Source organism: Phyllostomus discolor, chromosome 9, assembly GCF_004126475.2.
Source record: "Phyllostomus discolor isolate MPI-MPIP mPhyDis1 chromosome 9, mPhyDis1.pri.v3, whole genome shotgun sequence".
Taxonomy (NCBI): Eukaryota; Metazoa; Chordata; class Mammalia; order Chiroptera; family Phyllostomidae; genus Phyllostomus; species Phyllostomus discolor.
Genome location: NC_040911.2, coordinates 63508311 through 63533431, shown reverse-complemented (window position 1 = coordinate 63533431; position 25121 = coordinate 63508311). Strand labels below are relative to the sequence as shown.

At 35.6% G+C, this 25121-nt stretch overlaps 1 protein-coding gene across 2 annotated transcripts in view; it reads left to right on the top strand.

Annotated features, from left to right (window-relative positions):
* The window catches only part of XRN2 (5'-3' exoribonuclease 2), a 112546-nt gene that overhangs the window by 56329 nt on the left and 31096 nt on the right, over positions 1 to 25121 (top strand). For both annotated transcript variants that reach the window (XM_036009472.1, XM_028523763.2), the window contains 8 exons: positions 1073 to 1208; positions 2389 to 2496; positions 2600 to 2689; positions 3336 to 3408; positions 8159 to 8242; positions 9164 to 9261; positions 9878 to 9957; positions 11179 to 11235. In XM_036009472.1, coding sequence (XP_035865365.1) covers positions 1073 to 1208; positions 2389 to 2496; positions 2600 to 2689; positions 3336 to 3408; positions 8159 to 8242; positions 9164 to 9261; positions 9878 to 9957; positions 11179 to 11235 — 726 coding nt within the window. The remainder of the gene's footprint in view (positions 1 to 1072; positions 1209 to 2388; positions 2497 to 2599; positions 2690 to 3335; positions 3409 to 8158; positions 8243 to 9163; positions 9262 to 9877; positions 9958 to 11178; positions 11236 to 25121) is intronic.

Below are 25121 nucleotides of genomic sequence, written 5' to 3'. Positions count from 1 at the left end.
CCCTTTAGTGGGGAATCATCTTGATGTTCTTGATCTGTCCTGGTGTTTGTCTTTTTATTTTAAAGTCATCTTTGCCTCCTTTTCTTCCTTCAATAAAATGGTTAAATGTTTTTGAGAATGAGAAATGAGTACTTAAAGAAACATACTTTGGGTGAAAATTGGGTTCTTCACATTGTAGTTTTGGTGATTAGTGATGATTTAGTGAAGTGATTGACTTGCTTCTCAGTTAGCAAAGCATACGTAGAATACCTTAAGCCAACAGCAACTCTTATCTCAAATAGGGATAAGCGGGCCCAAGGGTAGAATAGATACACACATAATGTCTGCTTGGTTCCCAGATTATTGTCTTAGAAACCATATTTTACCTTTTAAAAAGTTAATTGTGCAAATTATTTTTTAAAAAAGCAATTTGGCTTTTTTTGTGTATTTTAAATTTGTTTTAACAAACGGAGGAACGTAACCAACATAAAATATCTGCAGTATTTGAATCTTAAAGTGTAGTTTTAGGATTGTTCCACAATCGAAAACATGTAAAAGAGCCCTGCTGGTATGGTTCAGTGGATTGAATGCCAACTTGGGAACCAAAGGGTCATGGTTCAATTCCCAGTCTAGGGCACATGCCTGGGTTGCAGGCCAGGTCTGCAGTAGAGAGCTCGTGAGGGGCAACCACACATTGATTTTTCTCTCCATCTCTTTCTCTCTCCCTTTCCTTCCCTATAAATAAATGAATAACTACATTTTAAAAATTAAAAAAAATAATAACATGTAAAACAGTATGAAAATTTGAGCAAAGAAGTATTATTAAAGTAGCTTAAAATGGTTATTCTTTTTTTAAATACAGTTTTATAATGGCCTTACTAGTTCATGTTTTGGTTTTTGATGTTTAAGTTTATAATAAATCCTGTGAAAGTAGACTTTTTAGAAATAACTAAATGAAACTGTATTAGTATTACTGTTTAACAAATTTACATTTTACCTGGATGCTAAATAAATGTAAGTTGATTTGGTGATAAATTGGTAGACAGTTAACTGCAAATTTATTCTACGTGACCTGGCTTCGACTGGTTTTTAGGCTATGGGAAGCTGGTTGGAAGCAGCGGTACTACAAGAACAAATTTGATGTTGATGCAGCTGATGAAAAATTTCGTCGTAAAGTTGTACAGTCTTATGTTGAAGGGCTCTGCTGGGTTCTTCGATATTATTACCAGGTATAAAAAGAATTATTTTCCTCTAAATCTTCAGCTAACTTTAGGAAGATAGCAATTTCTATAATGATATGTGTTAATGAGCTATGTTCTGAAATTAAACCCAGACTCCCTTTTTATAAATTTCTTATTTAGGAGTTCATTACCTTAAATAGTACTTATTTGTAAAGCTCCTTAAATGTTAATATATAAACAAAGCTAATTTTTGTTGTGTTAAAGAATTTCATCATTAAATTCTGTGCCTCATTGTACTTTGTCTTTAATATGATTAAAATTGGCATTTTTTAATAATCTGGAAAATTCTAGTAACAGTTTGAAAGGAATGTGAATGATATCCTTTCCTCCATGTAATGTATTGATGTTACATGAAGTACATTCTAACTGGAGTAATCTTTGACTTAAAGCTTTTGATAATTGAGATATCAGACTGGTGAGAGATTAGGTAAACATATGTAGATTATAACATTGTTAGATGATACCTGGTATGGAAAGCAAAGTTAGGTTTGATGACCTGGGAATAGATGAAATTTCTTGGTAAGGAGAAATTTCATTTAATGCACTAAACAAAAACACAGTATTGATTATAAAATATTCTAATTTCATATTTTACTCATATCCTTAAGATTTTAATTCCCTAGGCACAGAATCAAAACACATGTCAGGAAGACTCCTCTTTTCTATGACTATAACTTGCTTTTGTTTTCTTTTTGAGTGATTTACTTAAATATTTTTATAGTAAATAGAAAGTTGTCCCATGAAAATATAATAGGGAATTGCAAAATGAAACTTTTGGCTGTTTTATTCTCAGTCTTGTTTCAGTGATGCCCCTTACTCATGTGTATAAATTCAGTGTCAGCTGCATTGGCTGCTTTTCATTATATTTGATAATGGCAGCTATAGAGCTGTAGAAAAATGTCACGAAACATATTTTAAGGATAAAAATCTTAACCAAATTATGTTTGTAAATGTAAAGTTTGGTGTTGATTGATTATTAAAGATGCTTTGCAGAAACTTCAGATTTAATCAAAACAACATTTAGTACTTGTGAAAAAAATAATATATTGAATATATAGTAGAAGTTGTGTGCTTTATCAGTGGAATATTATAGGTTAATAGTCTATTATTTGCTTTTATGCTGTGACTATTATTAACAGATTTTTGTTGTTGTTTTCAATGATTGTAGGGCTGTGCTTCCTGGAAGTGGTATTATCCATTCCATTATGCACCATTTGCTTCAGACTTTGAAGGTATTGCAGACATGTCTTCTGATTTTGAGAAGGGCACTAAACCAGTAAGCTTGATTATTTAGAACCATTTAATTTCATAGAATTTTGGCTTAGATAGAAATTGTGTCTTAATCTTAAACTTATCTTCAACTTTTTTCTTCCTTGAAGTTTAAACCATTGGAACAACTTATGGGAGTTTTTCCAGCTGCAAGTGGTAACTTTCTACCTCCATCATGGCGGAAGCTCATGAGTGATCCAGTGAGTCTTAGTACTTGTAGTGTGTTGGTAACTGGGTTTTTTTCATATGTTTTACTAACATTAATCACAGTTGCTTTTGCATCTCAGTTGAAACAGTGTAGTAAAGAAACAAAATAAAAGTATTTGAGTTCTGTATATTTTTCACGACTTTTTCCCTCTGCATTTCTTGTCATTAGTACCCTACCCCGTAAATAAACTAGATTTGTGTTTTGGAGAAATTTGTATGACAAGTTGTTTTGTTCTCAGCTTGTTTTTACTTGAAGTTCCAGCCCTGTGTGGTGGTACAAGAGCTCTGAATACCGACCTATCTGAAATCACTCTGAGCTTGTTTTGTGTGCTAGCTAGAAAGAGTGAGACCAACCCAGGAAGCAGGAATTATTAGGTAAACTAGCTCACTGCCTTGGGTCCACAGTTGTCAGCTCTACAATTCTATAATAATGACTTTTCCCCCCATCATTTAAAATAAATTTTTTTTTTACTAGATCTGGGATTAATGACCTGATATCTTAGCAGTTTTTAGAAGGAATGAAACATCAGTGTATCAGTGTCTCATTAGGCTTGATAACTTAAATGAAAATTTTATCAAATTCTATGTAACAGAACATGTAACTTTTGTTTTGAATCTTTACTTTTCTCCCTGATATAGGATTCTAGTATAATTGACTTCTACCCTGAAGATTTTGCTATTGATTTGAATGGGAAGAAATATGCATGGCAAGGTAAAATTTAGACATTATTTCTTTTATATAAAGTAATTTTAATTTGTTGGTAAAACTGAGCAAACATGACTTATGGGATGAAAGAATTTTTATAAAAGATAAATATTTTAAGAATTATGTTAAAATTTAATATTTTTTATTTAAACTGGGACTAGCAATGATTAATAGTAATTTTAATAGTAATATTCTGATAAACAGTAAAGTGAGTTGAAATAGATTAATCATCATATCTTTTGTCTCCTTTGATTAAATTATGAGACTTGGGCATTGCTTATTCCAGTTAGCAGCTCATTGACACCTTGTTAGGTTTCTAAGAGAGTGTGTCTATGAAAATTGACTTGTACTCCATGAAAACTTTAAAAATATATTAGAAATTTAGCTTAAATACTTGACATTAATCATTAGTTAAAATTATTATTTTCTCATACCTTCTGTTCACAGATTTTGTAAGAATGACAATATAAAATTAGTACTAAATTCAAGATGCTATTCACTACTCAACAATGTGTGATGATGACTGACTATAAAACATGATCAAGAGTCTCACACAATAAGATAAATATTGTACCACACCAGTACCCCTTTCAGCAAAATAATTTTAACCATTTCTTCTACCATATATGAGGGAAGACCCCCCCCCCCCCCCCCAAAAACCATAATTATCTTCTGGAGGACAGGCCCCTTGTAGTACATGCTTCCCCAGCTGGGTGAGTGTTCTAGAAACCCATCTGTACCACTGTACCAACTGGTGGTGTTGTGAGAGGCTTCATTCAGCTTAAGTGAAATTTTTTCAAGACTCAGCATGTTTTCCCATTCCGTGGTGGGTGATTTAGGAGCTCAACTGCCCACACCTTACTAAGAGTTCAGTTTTTCATCAAAAATGGCATGAACCCCATGCCCCACCCATCCTATTCACTTGATCTTGTCCCAAGGAACTGTTTTTGTTTCCCCATAAAAAAGCCCTCAAAGGAGAAACATTTTGCTCATGTGGAAGAGGTGAAACAAAAAACAGCAGAAGCAAAAAGCCATCAAAATTGACAAGTCCAAAAGCTGTTTTGAGCAGTGGAAAAAACATTTCAGTAGGTATATTGCATTAAATGCAGAGTACTCTGAAGATGACTGAAGTTTAAACATGAAAGAATAAATATACAAGTTTTTATTCTTTCCAGGTTTTTTTTTGGATCCCCCCTCATATTTTTCTGCAATGTACTCAACTTAGGCAAGATAATGCCTGAGTAATTCTGGGATAATGCCTAAGAGAAAATATGGTAAAATCATATTTTCATCATAAATGATGTCATATTTTCTCTTTTTCCTTAATTATTCCCTGTGATATGGATGGCTGACCAGTAAAATGACTCAAAGAGAGTTATGGGACAAAAGGAGTTAAGTAATAATTTATAGTTGAAAATCATTTTTTGAGATTTTTCGTGTTGACTTTTGGTTTGTATAGTAACAGAAATTTCATTTACTTTAATGGAATTGAATGGAATAATAATGGGAAATGTAACCCATTGAATGGGGTTAAATTTTGTGCTCTGTGGTCATATTTTGTTATACGCAAATGGATTGGGTGTTAGGTGGTTTTTGAATGTGCTTTGTGATGAATGAGGAGGGATAGGAGAAGGGAAGGTGGTAAAGTAAAAATACACGTATATATATTTATGTTTTAAATTAGCATTTGCATGGGCTTGTTAAATAAATATGTAAGTTTGCAGATGATTTGCTGATTATATCCCTGTATTATAGTATAAATCCTTGGGAGGAAAAGTAAGCCAATCACAATAGTTATAATTTTTCACATCCTCGCCAATATTTGTTAGTTTCTGTTTTTGTTTTTGTTTTTTATAATAACCATCCTAATGGGTAGGAAGTGGTATCTCACTTCTTTTGACATTTATTTCCTTAATGATAATTGCCAGTGAGCATTTTTTTTCATGTACTTATTATCTATTTCTGTATCTTCTTTGGTAAAATTTGCTTATTTTTGAATTAATTTTTTGTTCTTGTATAGTAGGGATACTTTATGTATTCTGGACACTAGTCTCTTACATGACATGCATATATTTTCTCACATTCTGTGGGTTGTCTCTTTACTCTGTTGGTAGTGTTCTTTGATGCATAAAAGTTTTTAATGTTAATGAAGTTCAGTTTTTATTGGACCTCTTGTTGCCTCTGCTTTTGGTATAATATTCAAGAAATTATCACTAAATTTAATGTCATGAAGCTTCCTCTCTGTTTCCTTCTAAGGGTTTTTAGTTCTAGTTCTTACAGTTAGGTCTTTGATTCATTTTGAATTGATTTTTATATATGGTGTAAGGCAAGGCTTTAATTTTATTCATCTGCATCCAGTTTCCCAGTACCATTTATTGAAATGATTGCCTTTTCCTTGTTGAATGGTCTTGGCCCCCTCATTGAAAATCATGTGACCGTATATAGTGAGGGTTTATTTCTGGGCTCTTTCTTTATGTTAATCAATATGTCTGTTCTTATGCCAGTACCATACTATTTTAATTAGTCCATTAGCCTGTGTCATACTAATTAACTACTGTAGCAATAAATTTTGAATCAGAAGGTGCAAGTCCTCCCACTTTATTTTTCTTTTCCAGTATTTTTTTGGCTATTTGGGGTCCCTTGAGATTCCAGATGAATTTTAGGATGGTTTTACACTCAAGCCTTTAATGTTTTTATATTTCATATAGTAGCTTATTTAAATATTTTAATTTATTGACTATAGCAAGAATGCAGCTTTCTTGAGGTAAACTTTAATACTATGAGGAGATATAATTATTTCTCCATATGTATCTGTAAAACTTATTCAAAGTAATTCTTGCCTAAGTTGCGTACATCTTAAAAAGGTAAATTAAATGTATCTGGGTACTTTTTCAACATTTATTGAACATGTGTACTTAGCAACATTATATGTAATAAAAATGTATTTTCATAATATTTGCTTAGTATGTATACAAGGAATATTACATAGTCATTTTGAATGCTAGGTATTTTATATATGAACAGAGAATTTAAGTAATTTGACCAGTTAAACAGTGGCAGAACAAAGATCTGAACCCATAGACTCTGGACACTGTGTTTACCTTACTTGGGCTACCTGTTGGTTGTTGAGAGGGTTAAATGAGCTAGTGCATGTAAAGTAGAAAATAATTACTATGACAAAAAGAGGCTGCTATTGTCATTTTTACTGTCAGCTCCCTCTCAGTCACTACCATTTTCACATCTGGGTATAGGTATTCCTTCCTATCCTGGCCAGTAGGGCTGATTTCTTCTTTAGTAACATAGTAACATTATTGCTGTCATTAGCACTGAAAGTTGCTTACTGTTTGGAGTTAACTTCTAGTGTTGATATTGTAGGAAAGTCTGATAATTTGTTTAGATCCTATGTCTTGTAGGTAGTAAACAAAAGATAGATAATGTAATAGTTTTTCATGATACAAGTTTTCTTAAGTGTATGATTAAATAAAACTTGAACAACTCCCTAGGTTTTTTTCCATGTGTTTGCCAATAACTGAAATAGCCTGACTCAGATGTTTGTCTGAGGTGTTTGTCTCCTTGAGATCACTTTTTAGACCCTTCAAAATTCACATTAAAACCTAACTTTAAAAAATATTCTAGGTGGTAAAATTGAACATATTTTCTAACCTTGAAAATATGGTAGCTAAATAATTACCACTTAGGAAATCTTTCATTTATCATCATTTTAAAGGCAATAATAACATACAGCAGTTTTGAGTGACAATAGTTTCAAAATTATTTAGCTGTATTTAACATTTCTCTTTACTGTTTATCTTAAAATTTTTATTTAGCCAAAATACTATTTATAGTGTATATAGCAGAACATATATAACTTCAGTAACTTTGTATATTATTTTAGTAATAGGTACTGTTCTTACTAGTGTGCTCTTTGAAAATTATGCATGTATGTTCAAATAAAACAATGACCTTAATTCTAACACACTTTAGAGGACAACTTTCAGCCTGAAAATGAACATCTGTCACTGCACCCTGCCCCACCCCCAGTTATTTAATCAAGTCTCTTAAAATGTTTTGTATATAAATTATTAGGTTTTAAAATGTAAACAGAATACTGTGCAGTTTTAGAGCTACAAGAGACATTTCAAATATTCTAGTTGAAAAGACCTTCCATGTATTTTAGTTGTATGATTTTTTTTTTTGAGGGTAGTGGTTGGGGGTTGGAGAGAGAGAGAGAGAGGCATCGATCCATTGCTCCAGTATCCTCCCCAAGTGGGAATTGAACTGACAACCTTTTGGGATACGGGACAATGCTCCAACCAACTGAGCCACCCAGCCAAGGCACTGTATGATCTGTTTTTACAAAAGAAGAAACTAAGTCCTAGAAAGATGAAAGGGTAAGCTCAAGCCCTTGGGAGATTAGCTGGCTTGACCAAGAGCATCCTCATAAGTAAGGCCAGAAAATAGACTGATGTCCAGGTGGCCACTTGTTCATTTAATTCAACAATTTTATCATCAGAGTTAAGATGCAATAAACATGGTTTTCTACATGAGCCATTTTAAGGATGGGAAATAAAAAGAATCTTTGCTTTTAACACCATGTGGAAAGACCACCTTAATTTTGTCTAAATAGAGTCACTTTCAAAATGTTTTGCTGTAAGGAGGGATACTCTACTAGAAATGTTTATTGGTAAACCGATGATAAGTTGGAATTTAGATGATGCTAATAGCTGGGGTGAGTGGTGTGCATTTGTTTCTCCAGGTGTTGCTCTGTTGCCATTTGTGGATGAGCGAAGGCTACGAGCTGCCCTAGAAGAAGTATACCCAGACCTAACTTCAGAAGAGAGTAAGAATTACAGTTCCACTTGGTCAACAGTTAGTCTGTAAAATTCAGCCCTCTTTTTTCATTTGTCAAATTTCTCGAACGGGACATAAACCATTTATTTTACCTCTTTATAACAGAAGTTAACTTTGCTTCTTAAAACCTATCCATAAATTAAACAGTAATTAAATAAAAAGTTTTAAGTTATGGTGTTTGTTAAATTTGTAAGAAACACCACTTTAAGAATATCCTTTAACTTTTTGGTTCTTATATGACATGCACTCACAAAAGGATTTTTGTGTGTTAGGGAGGTATTATTAATTTCCCCCCTCTCCATTTTCCCCATCATCTCTCCTAAATAACAAAACTTTGCTTGACAGGTTAGGTTGAAACAAAAGCATTTGCCCTCAAGAATGCTAACTTTGAAATGTTATTATGCACAAAAAGTGGTATTTTGTCATACTACTGACAGTTCAAAGTATAGGGAAACTGCAAAGCTGAGCTCTATTGGAAAATTTATTCAATACCTGTATAATAAACCTGTAGGAATAATTTGTCCAGCAACCATCTTTAGAATAACTTTTTTTGTTAGATGATATTGTTAGATTCCCTGAGGAAATACAATTTGTGTTTCCTCAGGGAATGTTGATTTCTTAGAGTAAGAAATTGAGTTCTGTATAAATACGGAAACTTCGTCTCTTGTCTTGCAGTGTTATATTCAGATCTTTTTTAGCAATAATTTTTCTGATAGTCATTGATCTTTGAAACTTAGTCAGAATTTTATTTCTATAGAGACCACATATGCAGGTCTTGTTACTTTTAAATATTTTTTGTAAACTTATAATTAAGTTTTTAAAATTTAGATAATTATTATTTCATTCTCATAAGTATCACTCTTGTGGATGTAATTGTTTGTTCTTTATTCTTTTCTTACTTTCCCCACAGCTAAAAGAAACAGTCTTGGAAGTGATGTTTTATTTGTTGGGAAATATCACCCACTCTATGACTTCATTGTAGAACTATACCAGACAGGCTCCACAGAGGTATGGTCTCTTTTTCAGTCATGAAGTGTTTTTAGACTACATTTATTTAGTTTATTAATCAGGATTGCATTTTTAAGATTTTGTTGAAATAAAAAAACTTACCACTTTAACCAATTTTAAGTTTATAGTTCAGTGGCATTAAGACCATACACAATATTGTGCAACCATCACCAGTATCCATTTCCAAAACATTTTCATTTTTCCAATCAGAAACTCTGTACCCACGAAACAAAATTAATAAACAGTACCTCCCCATTCTTCACTTTCCACCCTCTGAACCTTTTACTTTCTGTCTCTATGAATTTACCTGTTCTTGATACCTCACATAAGTGGAATTATACAGTATTTGTTTTTTTGTGTGTCTGATTCACTTAGCATGTTTTCAAGGTTAATGCAAGTTGTAGCATGAGGTAAGAATTTTACTTAACCTTTTATGGCTGAATAATATCCATTATATGTACGGTATAGACCATGTTTTTTGTTCATCCGTTCATCTGTTGATAGGAACTTGAGTTGTTTCTGTCTTTTGGATGTGATTTTGGTGTACAAGTGTGTGTTTTGAGTCCCTGCTTTCCATTCTTTTGGGGTATAAAATCAGGAATGCATTTATTCACAGCCAGTGGATTTACCACCTGAACTATGTCATGGTATTCAAGGAAAGTTTTCTTTGGATGAAGAAGCCATTCTTCCAGATCAGTAAGTATTCATTTGTATATAATTGGGGTAACTGGAACTATGTTTAGTTAACATTTTTACCTTGTTGCCTAAATGTTTTATTTTCTAGTAATAGTGAGAAAACAAAACAACAGGAAACCTGTTTGACTAAAAAAAATCTTGATGTCAAAGCCCAGCTTTTTTATATTAATAGCTGTTTCACTTTGTATAGGGAGCCCAGGGGTTCCCTAAAACCCTTTCAGGAAAGGCACAAGGTCAAAACTATTTTCTTAATAATACAAGGACATTATGGTGTTATTTACCATTGTCACTCTTTCTCTCTTGAGCATAGTGTAGTTTTCCAGTGGCTAAATGTAGCATGATAATCTCAAGAAATTGAATCAGAAGCATATAAGAGAATTCAGCTATTAAGATAGATAGTAAAGAAATTTAAAAAAATGTAAAACAATGATGTTCTTATTTTTTTGTTTTGCTTTGTAAAATAGTTGCTTTTATTTAACTTAACTTAATAGGTGCATCGTTGGTATCTTTAAATTAGTAATTTTAAAATTTATTCATTTCATTTTTTGACAGGTAAATATTGACAGATTAAAACCAAAATAAAAGGCCTTTGGGGCCCTCAGTTTTTAAGAGTTTAAAAGGGTTCTGAGGTCAGAGCTTGAGACCTGCTGCTCAAAGGTGTATATCCAGGAATAAAATTTGTTGGTTATGTGTATGTTTCTAAATAATACTAGGTAGTCTTCCAAAGTGGGTACACTTCTTTATAATCTCAACAGCAGTTTGTAAGAGCTCTTGTTACTCTCTGTTCTTACAAAACCCTTGGAATTATCACAACCTTAATTTTTGTCAATCTGATGGATGCTGTTTGGCATTTTGTTGTGGTTTAGAGTTGCATTTCTCTGATTACTAATGAGAATGAGGCCATATATTTGGTTTTCTTCATTTATAAAATACCTGTTCTGTTTTTCTCTTTATTTATCTGTTCCTCCACACCCCTTTTGGTTTGTACCATGGGTATTCTTTACAAATTCTGATAAGCCCTTTGCTCACAATTGTTTTATGTTGTTGATAGTACAGACTAGATAGACAGTCTTATTTAAAGATGTAAATTACTATGACATAGTTTCTGTTGGTGTGATTTAATGATTTCTCTTTCTTAAAGCCTAACAAACATAGCAACATCTTACTTCTTACCTAAAAAATTACACTTTACAAGTAGATGTTTCTCTTGTTTTTCTTTAGAATAGTGTGTTCTCCTGTTCCCATGTTACGGGATCTGACACAGAACACTGCAGTCGGGTAAGTTTTCCAAAATTCACGGCGTCAGAGCAGAGCTCTGAACTTGCAAATAAGTTTAAGAAGATTTCTGATTCAGAACAAAATGGAAGCTTTTATTCTACCAATGCTTTGAGATTAGAGAAGTTTGTGTGTTGCAGACTTCAGAGCAGAGCCTCTTGACTTTAAATTACATATATTGTTAAGGTTACTGATTTTCTTCTCTGCTTTCTGGTTTCCCCTGACAACCTGTAATTTTTCCAGGATTAGGAAAGTGGGAGATAGAAAGTAGGAGTTTCTTGGGATAGTTTGCTGTATGGTAGTAAACAGAGCTCTGCACACCAGAGACACATACAGCTTCACTTTAAAATAACAGATCATTTTAATTATACATGTGGCCCTGCAGAATTTAAAAATAAAACTATTGTATACTTTATTTTGGTTAAGATGAAATAGAATAAATTTCTAATCTTGTTGACTGCGTTTGTTATTTTTTTCAGTCTTTAGAGGAGAGTAAGGCAAACACATCCTAGTAAAAAAGCGATTTTGTAAAAGCTATTCCTGAATCCTCCTTTCCCACTCATTCTTATTATTTCTCTCACTCGGAAAATTTTTGATTTTACTTAGGTTGCTCTTTGTGAAATGTAAGCATGTTTATGTTCCTATCTTTTAATGGATTTGGAGAGTAACTGTCATACAAGAAAGGCTTTTAATTTAAGAAAACCATTGTGAATTTAGAAAATCTTCATAGATTAGTTGCTTTTGTTTATCTTTACACATAAATTGTCCTCGCTTTGTCCTTGGGCTCTTTTGTTAAGGGTGGAGTTTAAAATTGTAAGCTGTACTCCCATGCCCATTAGGAACAATCTGGCTCCCACAGATCCAATGTGGACACTCTGTATTAACACTTGGGGGTCTCTGACTTGCTGCAGTGCTTCAAGCCAGTTAATCCTACCAGTTTTGTCTTTGGATTGTCACATGTTTACTTGTATTCCTCAATTTCTGTGCATATTTTCTAGGGCCTTCCTCCTCAGCCTTCTAGAAATAATGAATTTTATTTCACTTTCTAATTAGAAGGATAGAGAGTATTTCCCAAGGGAAGAGTTCTAAAATTGGCAAATCTCAGAGTTTTTTTATTATATGGTGGTGTTGGTGGTTGTTTTTTAATCCTGAAAGACCTTTGGTATTATTTGTTATCTGTTGTATTCACAAGATTATTAAATTTATAAAGCAAATCTCAGATCCAGGTGCTTATTCAGGTATATGTTGAAAATGACTTCAAACTAAAATTGATTTGAGTTAGTATCATAGAGATTCCTGAAACCAAAGTTAACTTTTATGTTATGAGTTAATTTTCAGTGTTTTCTTAGAGGGGTAATGTTGAGGACAAGATTCAGTTTACTGCAGTTTTGGGTTTGTTTCAGGGCTTCTTGTGTATCCTGGTATTGTATTTGCTTTATATACCTAAATCTGATATCTGGTCAGGGTGGCAGCATAGGTTAAACACAGCTTGCCTCCTTGACAACCATACCAAAATTACAACTAAAATACAGAAAAATCATCACTCAGAACTGTCAAAAGTTAGGTTGAATGGAAGTCTGACAATTACGGAATTAAAGAAACCATATCCATCCAGACTGGTAGGAAGGGTACAGAAGCGGAATGGGCTAGTCCCACATCCACATGTGGTGGATACAAATTAAGGAGGGATATCTTGGGATTGAGAACTCCTAGCCCCACACCACGCCCCTTAGTCCAGGGTTCCAGTGTTAGGAAGATAAGTCCCCATAATTTCTGGTTGAAAAAATCAGTGCGGATTAATCAGTGGAAGAAAATCCTGGAGTCCCAAGCAGTTCCTCCCAACCCATACATGGGACTTCTTCAGATTAACTACATCTAAACTCCAGCACTGGGGTAACAGCTTAAGGCACCAGTGGCATACAGGGAGAAATGAAGTGTCTGGCATCAAGGCGACAGCTGGGGGACAGCTTTCTCCCAGCTGGAAAGGTAGACAGAAGTCATTGCCCCTTTTCAGAACCCTCCCCCAACAGAGCCACAGAGCCAGCAGGCTAGAGCCGTATCTGAGACTCCATCAATCTGGCTAACATTGTTCATTGTTTGTCCCACCCTGGATATGCCCCAAGATTCTGTCCTACCAAATTTGAGGGTCCACCCAAGCTTCTTTTCTATATGAATGGCTGGTCTTGACTCTTACTTCAAACCTTCCTAAATCCTCTCAAACAAGCAACTGCCAGCCTCAGGGAGCCCTCAGTCCCAATGCCTCTTGCTCAGTGGCCTCAGGCACAGCACCATCAGGAACCAGCTTAAATTTACAGCTGGGCCTAGCACAAGTAGCAACCATCTCAGATTGCTTTACAGCTCAGGCAGGGTTGGCCCCAGGCAAAACACAGGTGGGGGTTGACCTTGGCCTACACCACCCAGGAGACCTCAAAGCCAGTGCACTCACTGGATGACACAGAGTCATAACAGCTCTAGAACAATCACAGGGAGGCTGCCAAAATGAGTAGACAAAGAAACATGGTTTAAATGAAAGAACAGATAAAAACTCCAGAAAAAGAGCTGAACGAAATTGAAATAAACAGTCTCTCAGATGCAGAGCTCAAAATACTAGTTATAAGGATACTCAAGGGACTTAGTGAGGATCTCAATAGCATAAAAAAGATCCATTCAGAAATGAAGAATACACTAAATGAAATAAAGTACAATTTACGGATAAACAACTGTAGAGTGGTTGAGTGGATGGAGCTGAGAATCAAATCAGTGCTTTGGAACATAAGGAAACAAAAACCAATCAGAACAGGAAGAAAAAAAGAATCCAAAAATATAAGTATACAGTAAGCAGCCTCTGGGACAACTTCAAATGTTCCAATATTCACATCATAGAGGTACCAGAAGGAGAAGAGAAAGAGCAAGAAATTGGAAATCTATTTGAAAAATGGAAAGAATTGGGTGAAGGAAATAGACATGTGCAGTTGCAAACAAGATGCAAGTCCTAGAAGCACAGTCGCAAACAAGATGGATGCAAAGAGGCCCACTCCAAGACATCAAAATTAAAATACCAAAGGTTAAAGATAGAGAATCCTTTTTTCTTTTTTTTTTACATTTAATATATTTTATTGATTATACTATCACAGTTGTCTCATTTTTTTTCTACCCTTTATTCTCCTCTGCCCTGCACTCTCATCTTTCTTCCACCTTAATTCATGTCTTTGAGTCATACGTATAAGTTCTTTGGCTTCTCCATTTCCCATACTATTCTTAACCTCCCCCCATCTATTTTGTACCTACCACTTATGCTTCTTATTTCCTGTACCCTTCCGCCCACACTTTCTGCTCCACGTCCCTGCTGATAACCCTCCATGTGATCTCTGTTTCTGTGATTTTGTCCCTGTTCTGCTTATCTGCTTAGTTCGTTTTTGTTTTTCATTTTTTAGGTTCGGTTGTTGATAGTTGTGAGTTTGTTGTCATTTTACTGTTTGTATTTTTTATGTTCTTTTTATTAGATAAGTTCATTTAACATTTAATATAATAAGGGCTTGCTGGTGATGAACTCTTTTAACTTGACCTTATCTGGAAAGCACTTTATCTGCCCTTCCATTCTATATGATAGCTTTGCTGGATAGAGTAATCTTGGATGTATGTCCTTGCCTTTCATGACTTTCAATATTTCTTTCCAGCCCCTTCTTGCCTGTAAGGTATATTTTGAGAAATTAGCTGATAGTCTTAGGGGAACTCCTTTGTAGGTATCTCTCCTTTTCTCTTGCTTCTTTTAAGATTCTCTTCTTATCTTTAATCTTGGGTGATGTTGTTATGATGTGCTTTGGTGTGTGCTTCCTTGGATCCAACTTCTTTTGGACTCTGAGCTTCCTGAACTTCCTGGAAGTCTATTTCCTTTGACAGATTGGGAAAGTTCTCCTTCATTATTTGTTCACGTTTTCAATTTCTTTCTCTTCCTCTTCTCCTTCTGGCACTCCTATAATTTGGATGTTGGAATGTTTAAAGTTGTCCCAGGGGTTCCCAAGCCTCTCATTTTTTTGAATTCTTATGTCTTCATTCTATTCTGGTTGGATGTTTTATTTTCTTCCTTCTGCTCCAAATGGGTGATTTGAGTCCCAATTTCCTTCCCTTTACTGCTGGCTCCTTGTCCATTTTCCTTTATTACACTTTCCATAGCCTTCACTTTTTTCTCTATTTTGTGACCGTACCCAGCCATTTCTGTAAGTATCCTGATTACCAGTGTTTTGAACTCTGTATCTGATAGGTTGGCTATCTCTTCATCACTCAGTTGTATTTTTTCTGGAGGTTTGATCTGTTCTTTCATTTGGGCATATATTTTTGTCTCAGTGCACCTGTTATATAGTAAGGGGTGGGTCCTTAGGTAATCACTAGGGCACAGCAACCCATGTCACTGCATTGGGGTGTTGTATGTGGGGGAGGGGTCTGAGAGGGAACAAGGCTGCTTGCTTAGCTTTGTGCTGGCTTTCAGTCACTTCCTCCACTTCAAACAAATTGGGCCCTTCTGTTGCTGATCCCCAGGAGGCTTGCCCTTTGTACCTTCCTAGGACCTTGTAGGTCTCTCCAGCAACCTCTCCTGTGAGGCTGGGAGTTTCACAATGCCGCTTCCCCCTCGGGTTTTTTCAGTCAGAGGTTCTGAGGCTTTATTTCCCTATGCTGAAACTCTCAGTTGCTTGGTCTGTATCGCTCACCAGTTGTTTCAGTTTATCAGCTTGAAAATGTGGGACCGGCCTTTCCTCCAGCCAGTGCCTCACTTGCACTGGTCCTCCAGCTACCACCTTGCCAGGTGTCCTCTCCACCCGTCCTATCAGGCTAGATGAATGTTTCTTTTAACTCCTTGGTTGTCAGACTTCCATACAGTTTAATTTTCTGGAAGTTCTGGTTATTTTTTGTTTTTAAATTTGTTGTTTTTCTTCTTTTGCTTGTGCGAGGAGGCAAAGTGTATCTACGTATGCCTCCATCTTGGCCAGCAGTAAAGAGAGAATCTTAAAAGCAGCAAGAGAAAAGCAGTTTCCATATTTTGTCCTGTATAATGCACACTTTTTTTGCCCAAATTTTCTAGGGAAAAGTAAGCATTCACATTATATTTGGTAGTAGTAATTCTGTATCTCTATAATATTTATAATTCTTTTATGCTTATGCTTTAAAACTATAACTCTAGAAATCAATAGTGATAACCGTATGCAAAATAATATTCTGAAATATGATAATTGGTTTTGTTTATAAATATGAATAAATGAAAAATTGAATTAAAAAATTAAAACAAAAACTCTTTATTCCTGATAGTTTGAGCCAAAACATGGGTGAGCATTATACAAAGAAGCATGTTATACATGGCAAAATATGATAGTTACCTACAGGGGAATTCCTATAAAACTGTTGGTTAATTTATCAAAGTAAACTTTGCAGGCTAGAAGGGATTGGCAAGAAATGTTTAAAGTCATTTAAAACAGGAACCTACAGCAAAGATTGCTTACTCAGCAAAGATATCATTTAGAATCAAAAGGGCAGATAAAGAGTTTCCAAACAAGAAAAAGCTAAAGGAGTTCATTGTCACCAAGCCATTATTATATGAAATGTTACAGGGATTTATTTAAGAATAAGATCAAAATTATGAACAGTAAAATGGCAATAAAGATATCTGTCAACAATTGAACCTAAAAAACAAACTAAGCAAAGAACAAAGACAGAATGGATACAGAGAGAGTTTTGATGGTTGCTGATTGGAGGGGGATATGGAGGAATGGGTGAAGAATTGAGGGAATTAATTAGTACAAATAGGTACTTACAAAATAGCCATGGAGATGTAAAGGACAGTATAGGAAATGGAGTAGCCAAAGAACTTGTATGTATGACTCTTGGACATGAACAGTAGTAGGATTTCCCTGAGGGTATTGGGGGTTCTTTGTGGAGGCAGAAAGGGGGGATGGAATTGGGACAACTGTAATAGCATAATCAATAAAATAAAATTTTAACCAAAGAGAAAATACAAACCTAAACCTGAAAATGAAGCCTCCGGTGCCAGTAGTCAGTTATTTTTCTCTGTTTTGATTCCTGGCATTATTTTCCGTTCTGTTTTTGATGCATCCAGCATTCTTTGAAGAGATATTTCCTCAAGTTGAGTTTAGGTGAGTTCTTCCCATCATATTAGGTGTTATCTATAGTGTTGAGAAAGTTTATTATAGATATTATTGAGGTGTCTTAAAACTCATGGAAGGACCTGGTAAGGATATATAGTTAGCTGTGGTTTAGAAGATTTTTTTCCAATTCCGTTTTCATAAATTATTCAGCTTATTATTGCTTACCTTTTGTTGTTGAATTACAGTTGTCTGTATTTTCTCCCCACCCCTCCCCCCTGCAAACCCACCTCCCTGTCTTGCTTCCACCCTCCCTCTTGGTTTTGTCCACATGTCCTGTATAGTAGTTCCTGAAAACCCTTCTACCCGTTCCCTCCCCCCGCCCTCTGGCTATTGTTAGATTGTTCTTCTTTTCAATGAATCTGGTTATATTTCCTTTAGAACTGAGCTATCTCCCTTAATTTAACTTACCCTGATCTTCTTCCACCATTGCAATTTGCTGAGACATATTTATTTCTAGGGTAATTCTTTGTAAACTTTAAATATGTAAATTCTGCATATGATTTTAAATGACAAAAAAAGTTATTTTCCTGGTTCAGTTTTTTCTTCCTCTAGTCCAGTATATACACACATACACACACATACCTTTGTTTGCCTCAGACCCAGCGTTCCTTTCCCCTTGCCAGGTCTCCTGGCTCATTTCTCCTTTTTGTCCCTGGACCTGCTGTTTTCTCAGTTGTCCAGATTTAGGAGCTCGTTATATGCATTGGCTTCTCACTTTACATCACTCTCTGCCTGTTTAGATTTTATTTATTTACTTTTAGAGAGAGGGAAAGGGGTAAGGAGTGAGAAAGAAAGGGAGATAAACAGTCAAGAGATAACATGGATTGGTTGCCAATCACATGTCCCCCACTGGGGACCTGGCCTGCAACTCATATATGTGCCCTGACTGGGAATTGAACCAGCAACCCTTCTATTTTCAGGCTGGTGCTCAATCTACTGAGCCACACCAGCGAGGGCATCCCAGTAAGCCTATTTTGTAACTCTCCTCCTGGATTACTATTACTGATCTCCCAGTTGATTCATTTGATTTCACCCTTCTTCCCACTGAAAGTATTTGTATGTGATCTGAGGCTTTTTTTTTTTTTTTCCTTAAAGACTATCACCCTTTAGAAATCTTTGGTTACTCTCTAGTGCTGATAGGGTTACACTCTTGCTTTTTCAAGGCCTCTCATATATTTAGCAGAGCTATATACTTCTGTGCCTCAATGCCCACAGTTCCTCAAGGATACCTCCTTACCCACAGGGATCCCTTCAGTATCCCATTGACCTTTGTGCCTTCCTCCCATCGTTTGGAATGCTATAAATGGATTTGTAGCCTGCCCTCCATTATTTCTCTTCTAAAAGGTAATCTGTAATTTATATTATCTTTATCGTTCTTTTTATCAGTATCATTGTCAGGTTTTAGCATACTTCTAAACTTAAATAAAAGCTCAGTTATTCATAGTGTCGGAATTAGTGTTTACTGGTCTTCTTGGAGCCCAAACTTATTTCTTCAAAAAACTGTTTCTCAAACTTTGTATTCACCTTTGGATGGATCAGGCAAGGAGTTATAGAATTTTACATCTTTTTAAGTAGATTTTTAAAAATACAGATGTGTGTGAAGATGGGTTTGTTTGTTTATTTGTCTGTTTGTTTTTTAATGTAACCATTAACTGTAGTTGATTGTAAGGCTTGTGGTTGGCAAACAGAGAACTCGAAATCCAAAGCCTGAAAGAAGTGGAGTTTAGTAACAGACTTAATGGTTGAACTTTGGGAGGGTTTAACTTTGACTGTCTATAATACTTCATAGGACACTGAACTGGTTAACCTTTTCTCCTAGAAAGTCAGGAAAGACATCTTAAGTCCTATAAACTCTTTAAATGTTTTTAAAGCATCAAGTATATTAATCAAAGCTTTCTCTGCAAAAACAGTTTGCATTGGTATGTTGATTTAGCATTAATTATGGAATGTACCAAGGAAAGGTAGAGTGAAAATTGAACTTGATATTTGGAGTTTTCTGCTTTCTTTGTGAAGTGTGCTAACACTGTCAAACAATAATAGCACTTAAAAGAGCATTTTAAGGATAATTCTTAAAGTGAATTGAATTGGGAAAAGGTGGTATGCATTCTAATACTTTTCTATTGAGGCTATAGTATATTCTTCTTGCAAACAGTTTTAAAACGCTGCTTATTGTACAAATAAACGCACTATTCAGTTTCCTTACTTTCAACCATGCTTTGATTTTAAATTTATATTTATTTTGTCCTTGGTATGTTTATTAAGATAATTATGTGATTAAAATAATACGAAAGTTACCTGCCAAGGAAGGGATCCATTATGCTGCTCCTGAGTCAAAGCTGATCTGGTGACTAGAACCTTATGCTGGATGTGTCAGCATTATTCCACGTAGAAGAAAACGTTAAACATATTTCTCCCATTTACTAAGTTAGATGAAACTATCTAAGTCAAAACACCATTCTCTTACCTCAGCTGGGCAGCCTGTTGAATCCACAGTCTGTTCTGTTAACTCATTTTCTCCCTGAGAATCCTTCTGTCTTATCTCAGTGTTATCCCTCTCCTGATAAACTCTCCATATTTAATCACTTTTGTTTCTGGTGGTAGAAATTTGTCAGTGAGTAATCTGTATTGTTTCCCCTTTATGATTTCCAGTATTTTTATTTCTATACTTAATTAAAATAAAATTACTTTTATTTTTAATCCTCTCCCTGTACAAATTTAAATTACATAAATCTAAAAAATGACAGAGCTTCAAAAGTTTGGGTAAGATGAGTTACCCGTTTGTTTTTGCTTAATGGGTTCCTGCCCCATCTACCTCTCTCACTTTTGGAAGTCTGTTTAAGTTGTAGCTTATATTATCACACTGGAAAGGCATAGTTGAGTTGTGATCTAGCTTCTTTTGTTATTTATTTTGTTATTTTATGTATTTTTGGGAACAAATCAAAATACTAAAAATCTCTTAACCAGTGAAAGTTTAGCTCATTTTAGGAGAGAGTAAGTCTTCAAATTGTTTTCAAAGATCCAATAGAAAAGAATGCTTTAATCTTTGAGATCGTTGTGTCCCTTGTCCTTTAAGTTAGTAGGGACCTCCAAACTTCTTTTTAAATATTCATTTTCTATCTTCTGATGGTTTGTGCCATGTTGCCAATGTAGATCATTCTATTGAGTATGGTTCTGAGGGGGTCTAAGAGAGATATAGAGATTGTTTTCCTATTAGCTTGGAAATATTTCTCCTTTCAGAGCATGAGCATGAATAACAGAATTTTAAAAACTATTTTGTTGAGGAATAATTGACATTCAGTAAACTGCACATGTTTGAGAAATAAGTGGATTCATTTTCCCAAACATTAGTTTCAGCTATCTTTTTAAGTTTTTTGTTATAATCATTGTCCTTCAGAAGAGATTATCCCTGTGATCCCAAGATTATCTCTTCTCCCTGGGAGCTTGTTACTTTAGCTGTCTCCTTCATTTTCTTAGTTTAAGCTCTTTTCTGTGCATGACTTGCAGATCTTCATCTTGAACCTTCACCTGAATGTGCTCTTCATTTCATTGCCAGCCCTACCATTTCTTTTGCTTGCCCAACATTTCCACCTTAAGCACATGTTGAAACACATGCTGGTTCTCTCCCCCTATTCTCTTACACACTGCTGCTGGTTAGTTCTTTCTGAATTTCATCTTTGATTGCTTTTACTCACTTACTAACATCTTGAAGTGGCTTTACGTTGTGGTCAGAATAAGCCCTTCACAACAGTATCCCAGTTCAGCCATCCTGTCTTATTGCCCACTACTGTTCACATACTTTGGCACCCCAGTTTAGCCCTTCACAACTGGGATCCCACCTGAGAGTTGAGTCTGAGAAGTTAAGACATTTGTTGCATGTAATAAATAAGTTTTTGTCCAGTGCCTCTAGAGTGATACTAGTTACATATCTTCCTTGGGAGAATAGAGGATGTAGTCACCCAGATCATTTTTTGAGGGCTTAATTCTTTCCCCGATCCCCATTAAGAAGGCTGCTCCAATAAAACTGAGTAACTCCTTGGTCCTGGGACCCTTTTCTGTGTCTTTGTTCCATTATTTCTTCTGCCATTCTATAACCATAATCTTTTAGGTGATGGTGTTAGTCCCAGGTAACAGAATCCCCTTACCCCACCGCTTTCTACACATGCCTTTAGCCCACACTCAACAAAGACTTGCATGTGGAAGGCATATGCACACACATGCTTTGACTCAGCATCTTTTCTGTGTGTATTGTTGCCTTTTCTACCTTATTCCTTATAAATCTTATTAAATATTTCCTATTTTCTTTATTAGAAGAGAAGGCAGGCTCAATGTGTGTGGACCTCCACTCCCACCATGAGACCATACATGCAGCAGGCACTCTAAAAGTTTGGTAAACTGCTGAAAAGTCCTGCTGAAACAGAGATAACTGCTTTGAGACACTTTAGTTGCAAGTCTTGCTTTATTACCAAATTTATCTCTTTAATTTGTATTTGCAAAGCACTAATAGGCACAAATACTTAACTACTGCTTTGTCTATCACCCTCTTAAAACTTTAACACTGCCTGTCTTGACTTGCCCTGACTAAGCCACGTGGCCCAGTAGAGAACATTTGAGATAAAGACTGTTACTAGTAAAAAGTGAGTTTTAAGAGGAACAGATTGAGTAAATGAAATGTTGCTCATTTGTTCTTGAGCTCATAGCGCTTTTATTATAAGTGAAGCTATTTTTGTGTACTTAAAATATATAGTTAAATCCTACTGTAAGAAAGTTTTTTTATAACAAATGGGCCATAATAATTTAAAGTGCAGTATTTGAATACAATAAAAGTTAGCCATCTAAAATGTCAAGCAGTTCACTAAAACCTTTTTAAAATTATTTGTAACCATTGGAGGAATTTTGGAAATATAAAAAAATACAAAGAAGGAAAGGATGTGGTTGATTGATTGTATACAGAACATCACCGGTCATCTTTTGCTAAATGTATGTCTAGTCTCTTGTATATTTTTCCCCTGCCATTGTTCTATTACTAAAATGTTTAACAACTAAGTATTTTATTTTTAGGAAGAACCATAGTTTCTATAACCAGTCTGCTATTATTCATGAACTTAGAATTTGCAGTTTTTCCATATTATGAACACTGATGTTATGATCATCCTTAAGAAATCAGACACACATCCAGAGTTCTAGAGAGGCTTTGCTGTGTCATAAGGAAGACTGTGTACTTACCAAACTTTGGGATAGACTCATATAACCAGAGAGGAAGTTGGACCCAGATTGTTATTCTCAGAGTCTGAATGTACATCCTTATAAAATAAGTTGTTGTGAAGCTTTCAAAAACATAGTAGAGTAGGATATAGGGTTCAACTGGAAAGTTTACTGTTTTCCCCCCACAGATTATTTGTTTATAAATTTTGATTTTACAACTGTTTATATTGGTGTTTCTATCATTTCCTTATTGCAAAGAGATGATCTTCCCTAGAATGCTAGAGGGAGAAGCTTTGCCAGGGACTCAACAAAATGAAAGATGTTTTTATGGTATTGTTGTAAACCTCTTAGTCTGTTTCTGTTTTTTAAATATATTTCATTGATTATGCTATTACACTTGTCCCATTTTTTTCTACCCTTTATTCCCCTCCACCCAGCATGCCCCCTCCCACCAGCCTTCCCCGCCTCCCCCCTTAGTTCATGTCTGTGGGTTGTACATATAAGTTCCATTTCTTATACTATTCTTAACCTCTATCTATTTTGTACCTACCATTTATGCTTCTTATTCCCTGTACCTTTTCCCCCTCTCTCCCACTCCCTGTCCCCACTGATAACACTCCATGTGATCTCCATTTCTGTGATTCTCTTCCTGTTCTAGTTGTTTGCTTAGTTTGTTTTTGTTTGGGTTTTTTTGTTTGCTTGTTTTTAGGTTCAGTTGTTGATAGTTGTGTGTTTATTGTCATTTACTCTTCATATTCTTGATCTTCTTCTTTTTCTTAGATAAGTCCCTTCAACATTTCATATAAAAAGAGCTTGGTGATGATGAACTCCTTTAACTTGACAATATCTGGGTAGCACTTTATTGGCCTTTCCATTCTAAATGATAGCTTTGCTGGATAGAGTAATGTGGAATGTAGGTCCTTGCCCTTCGTGACTTTGAATACTTTTTTCCAGTCCCTTTTTGCCTGCAAGATTTCTTTTGAGAAATCAGCTGATAGTCTTATGGGAACTCCTTTGTAGGTAACTGTCTCCTTTTCTGTGCTTATAAGATTCTCTCCTTATCTTTAATCTTGGGTAATGTAATTATGATGTACCTTGGTGTGTACTTCTTTGGGCCCAACTTTGGGACTCTCTGAGCTTCTTGGACTTCCTGGAAGTCTTACTTCCTTTGCCATGTTAGAAAAATTCTTCATAATTTTTTCAAATAAGTTTTCAATTTGTTGCTCTTCCTCTTCTCCTTCGGTCATCATATGGTTTGGATGTTGGAATGTTTAAAGTTGTCCTGGAGGTTCCTAAGGCTCCTCATTTTTTTTGAATTCTTGTTTTTCATTCTGTTCTGGCTGGATGTGTCTTTCTTCCTTCTGCTCCAAATGGTTGATTTGAGTCCCGGTTTCCTTCCCTTTGCTGCTGGCTCCCCATCCATTTTCCTCTATTTCATTTTTCATAGCCTTCACTATTTTCTGTATTTTTCAACCATACTCAGCCATTTCTGTGAGTATTCTGGTTACCAGTGTTTTGAACTCTGCATCTGATAGGTTGGCTATCTCTTTGGACTTAGTTCTACTTTTGTAACTTGGATCTGTTCTTTCATTGAGGCCTTTTTTTGCGGGGGGTCTCAGCACACCTGTTATGTAGCAAGGCACAGAGCCTTAGGTGTTCACCAGGGCGGGACCACTCACTGTATTGTTGCACTGTATGTGAGGGAGGGGTCCGAGAGAGAACAGTGCCTCTTGCTTGGCCCTTGAGTGGCATTCAGTCACTTCCCCCAACACTCACCACCAGCAAACTGGGCCCTTCTCGTGCTGATATACAGGTAGATGGGTTTGTGTACGTTTTAGGACCCTGTGGGTCTCTCAACGAACACTCCTGTGAGCTGGGAGTTTCTCCTGCCACCGCAATCCCCACAGATTGTTACAGTTAGAGGTTTTGAGGCTTTGTCTCCTTGTGCTGGAACCCTGGGTTGCACGGTCTGTCTCGCTCCCTAGTTGTTTATCTGCATGCAAATGTGGGACTGCCTGGTCAGCCAGCTACCACCTCACCCCGTCTGCCATTCACTGCCTTGCCTAACCCAATCTTCCAGCCACCACCTTGCAGTGAGTCTTCTCTGCCCTGCCCTCACATCTCCGCCCTTCCTACCAGTCTGGATAAATGTTTCTTCTTTAACTCCTTCATTGTCAGACTTCCATACAGTTTGATTTTCTGGCAGTTCTGGTTAATTTTTGTTTTTAAATTTGTTGTCCTTCTTTTGGTTGTGCAAGGAGGCAAAGTGTATCTACCTACCTGTTTCTAATATTATGTTAGAATTTCTTCAGAATTGAGGCAATGTTTATCATATATCTGTGATCACCCACAGTTAGCCAGAAAGTGACTTTTCTCATAGGAAGTTTCATGAAAGCTGTGTATTAGGAATTAGTGGCAGTTTGGTGAGGAAGAGATTTATTGACTGAAATAATTTTTGGAGAAGACTTTTGAATTTTAGTTATTCTGTTTAAAAATGAGAAGTACCTCAGTTTATATGATGGTTAAGTCAGG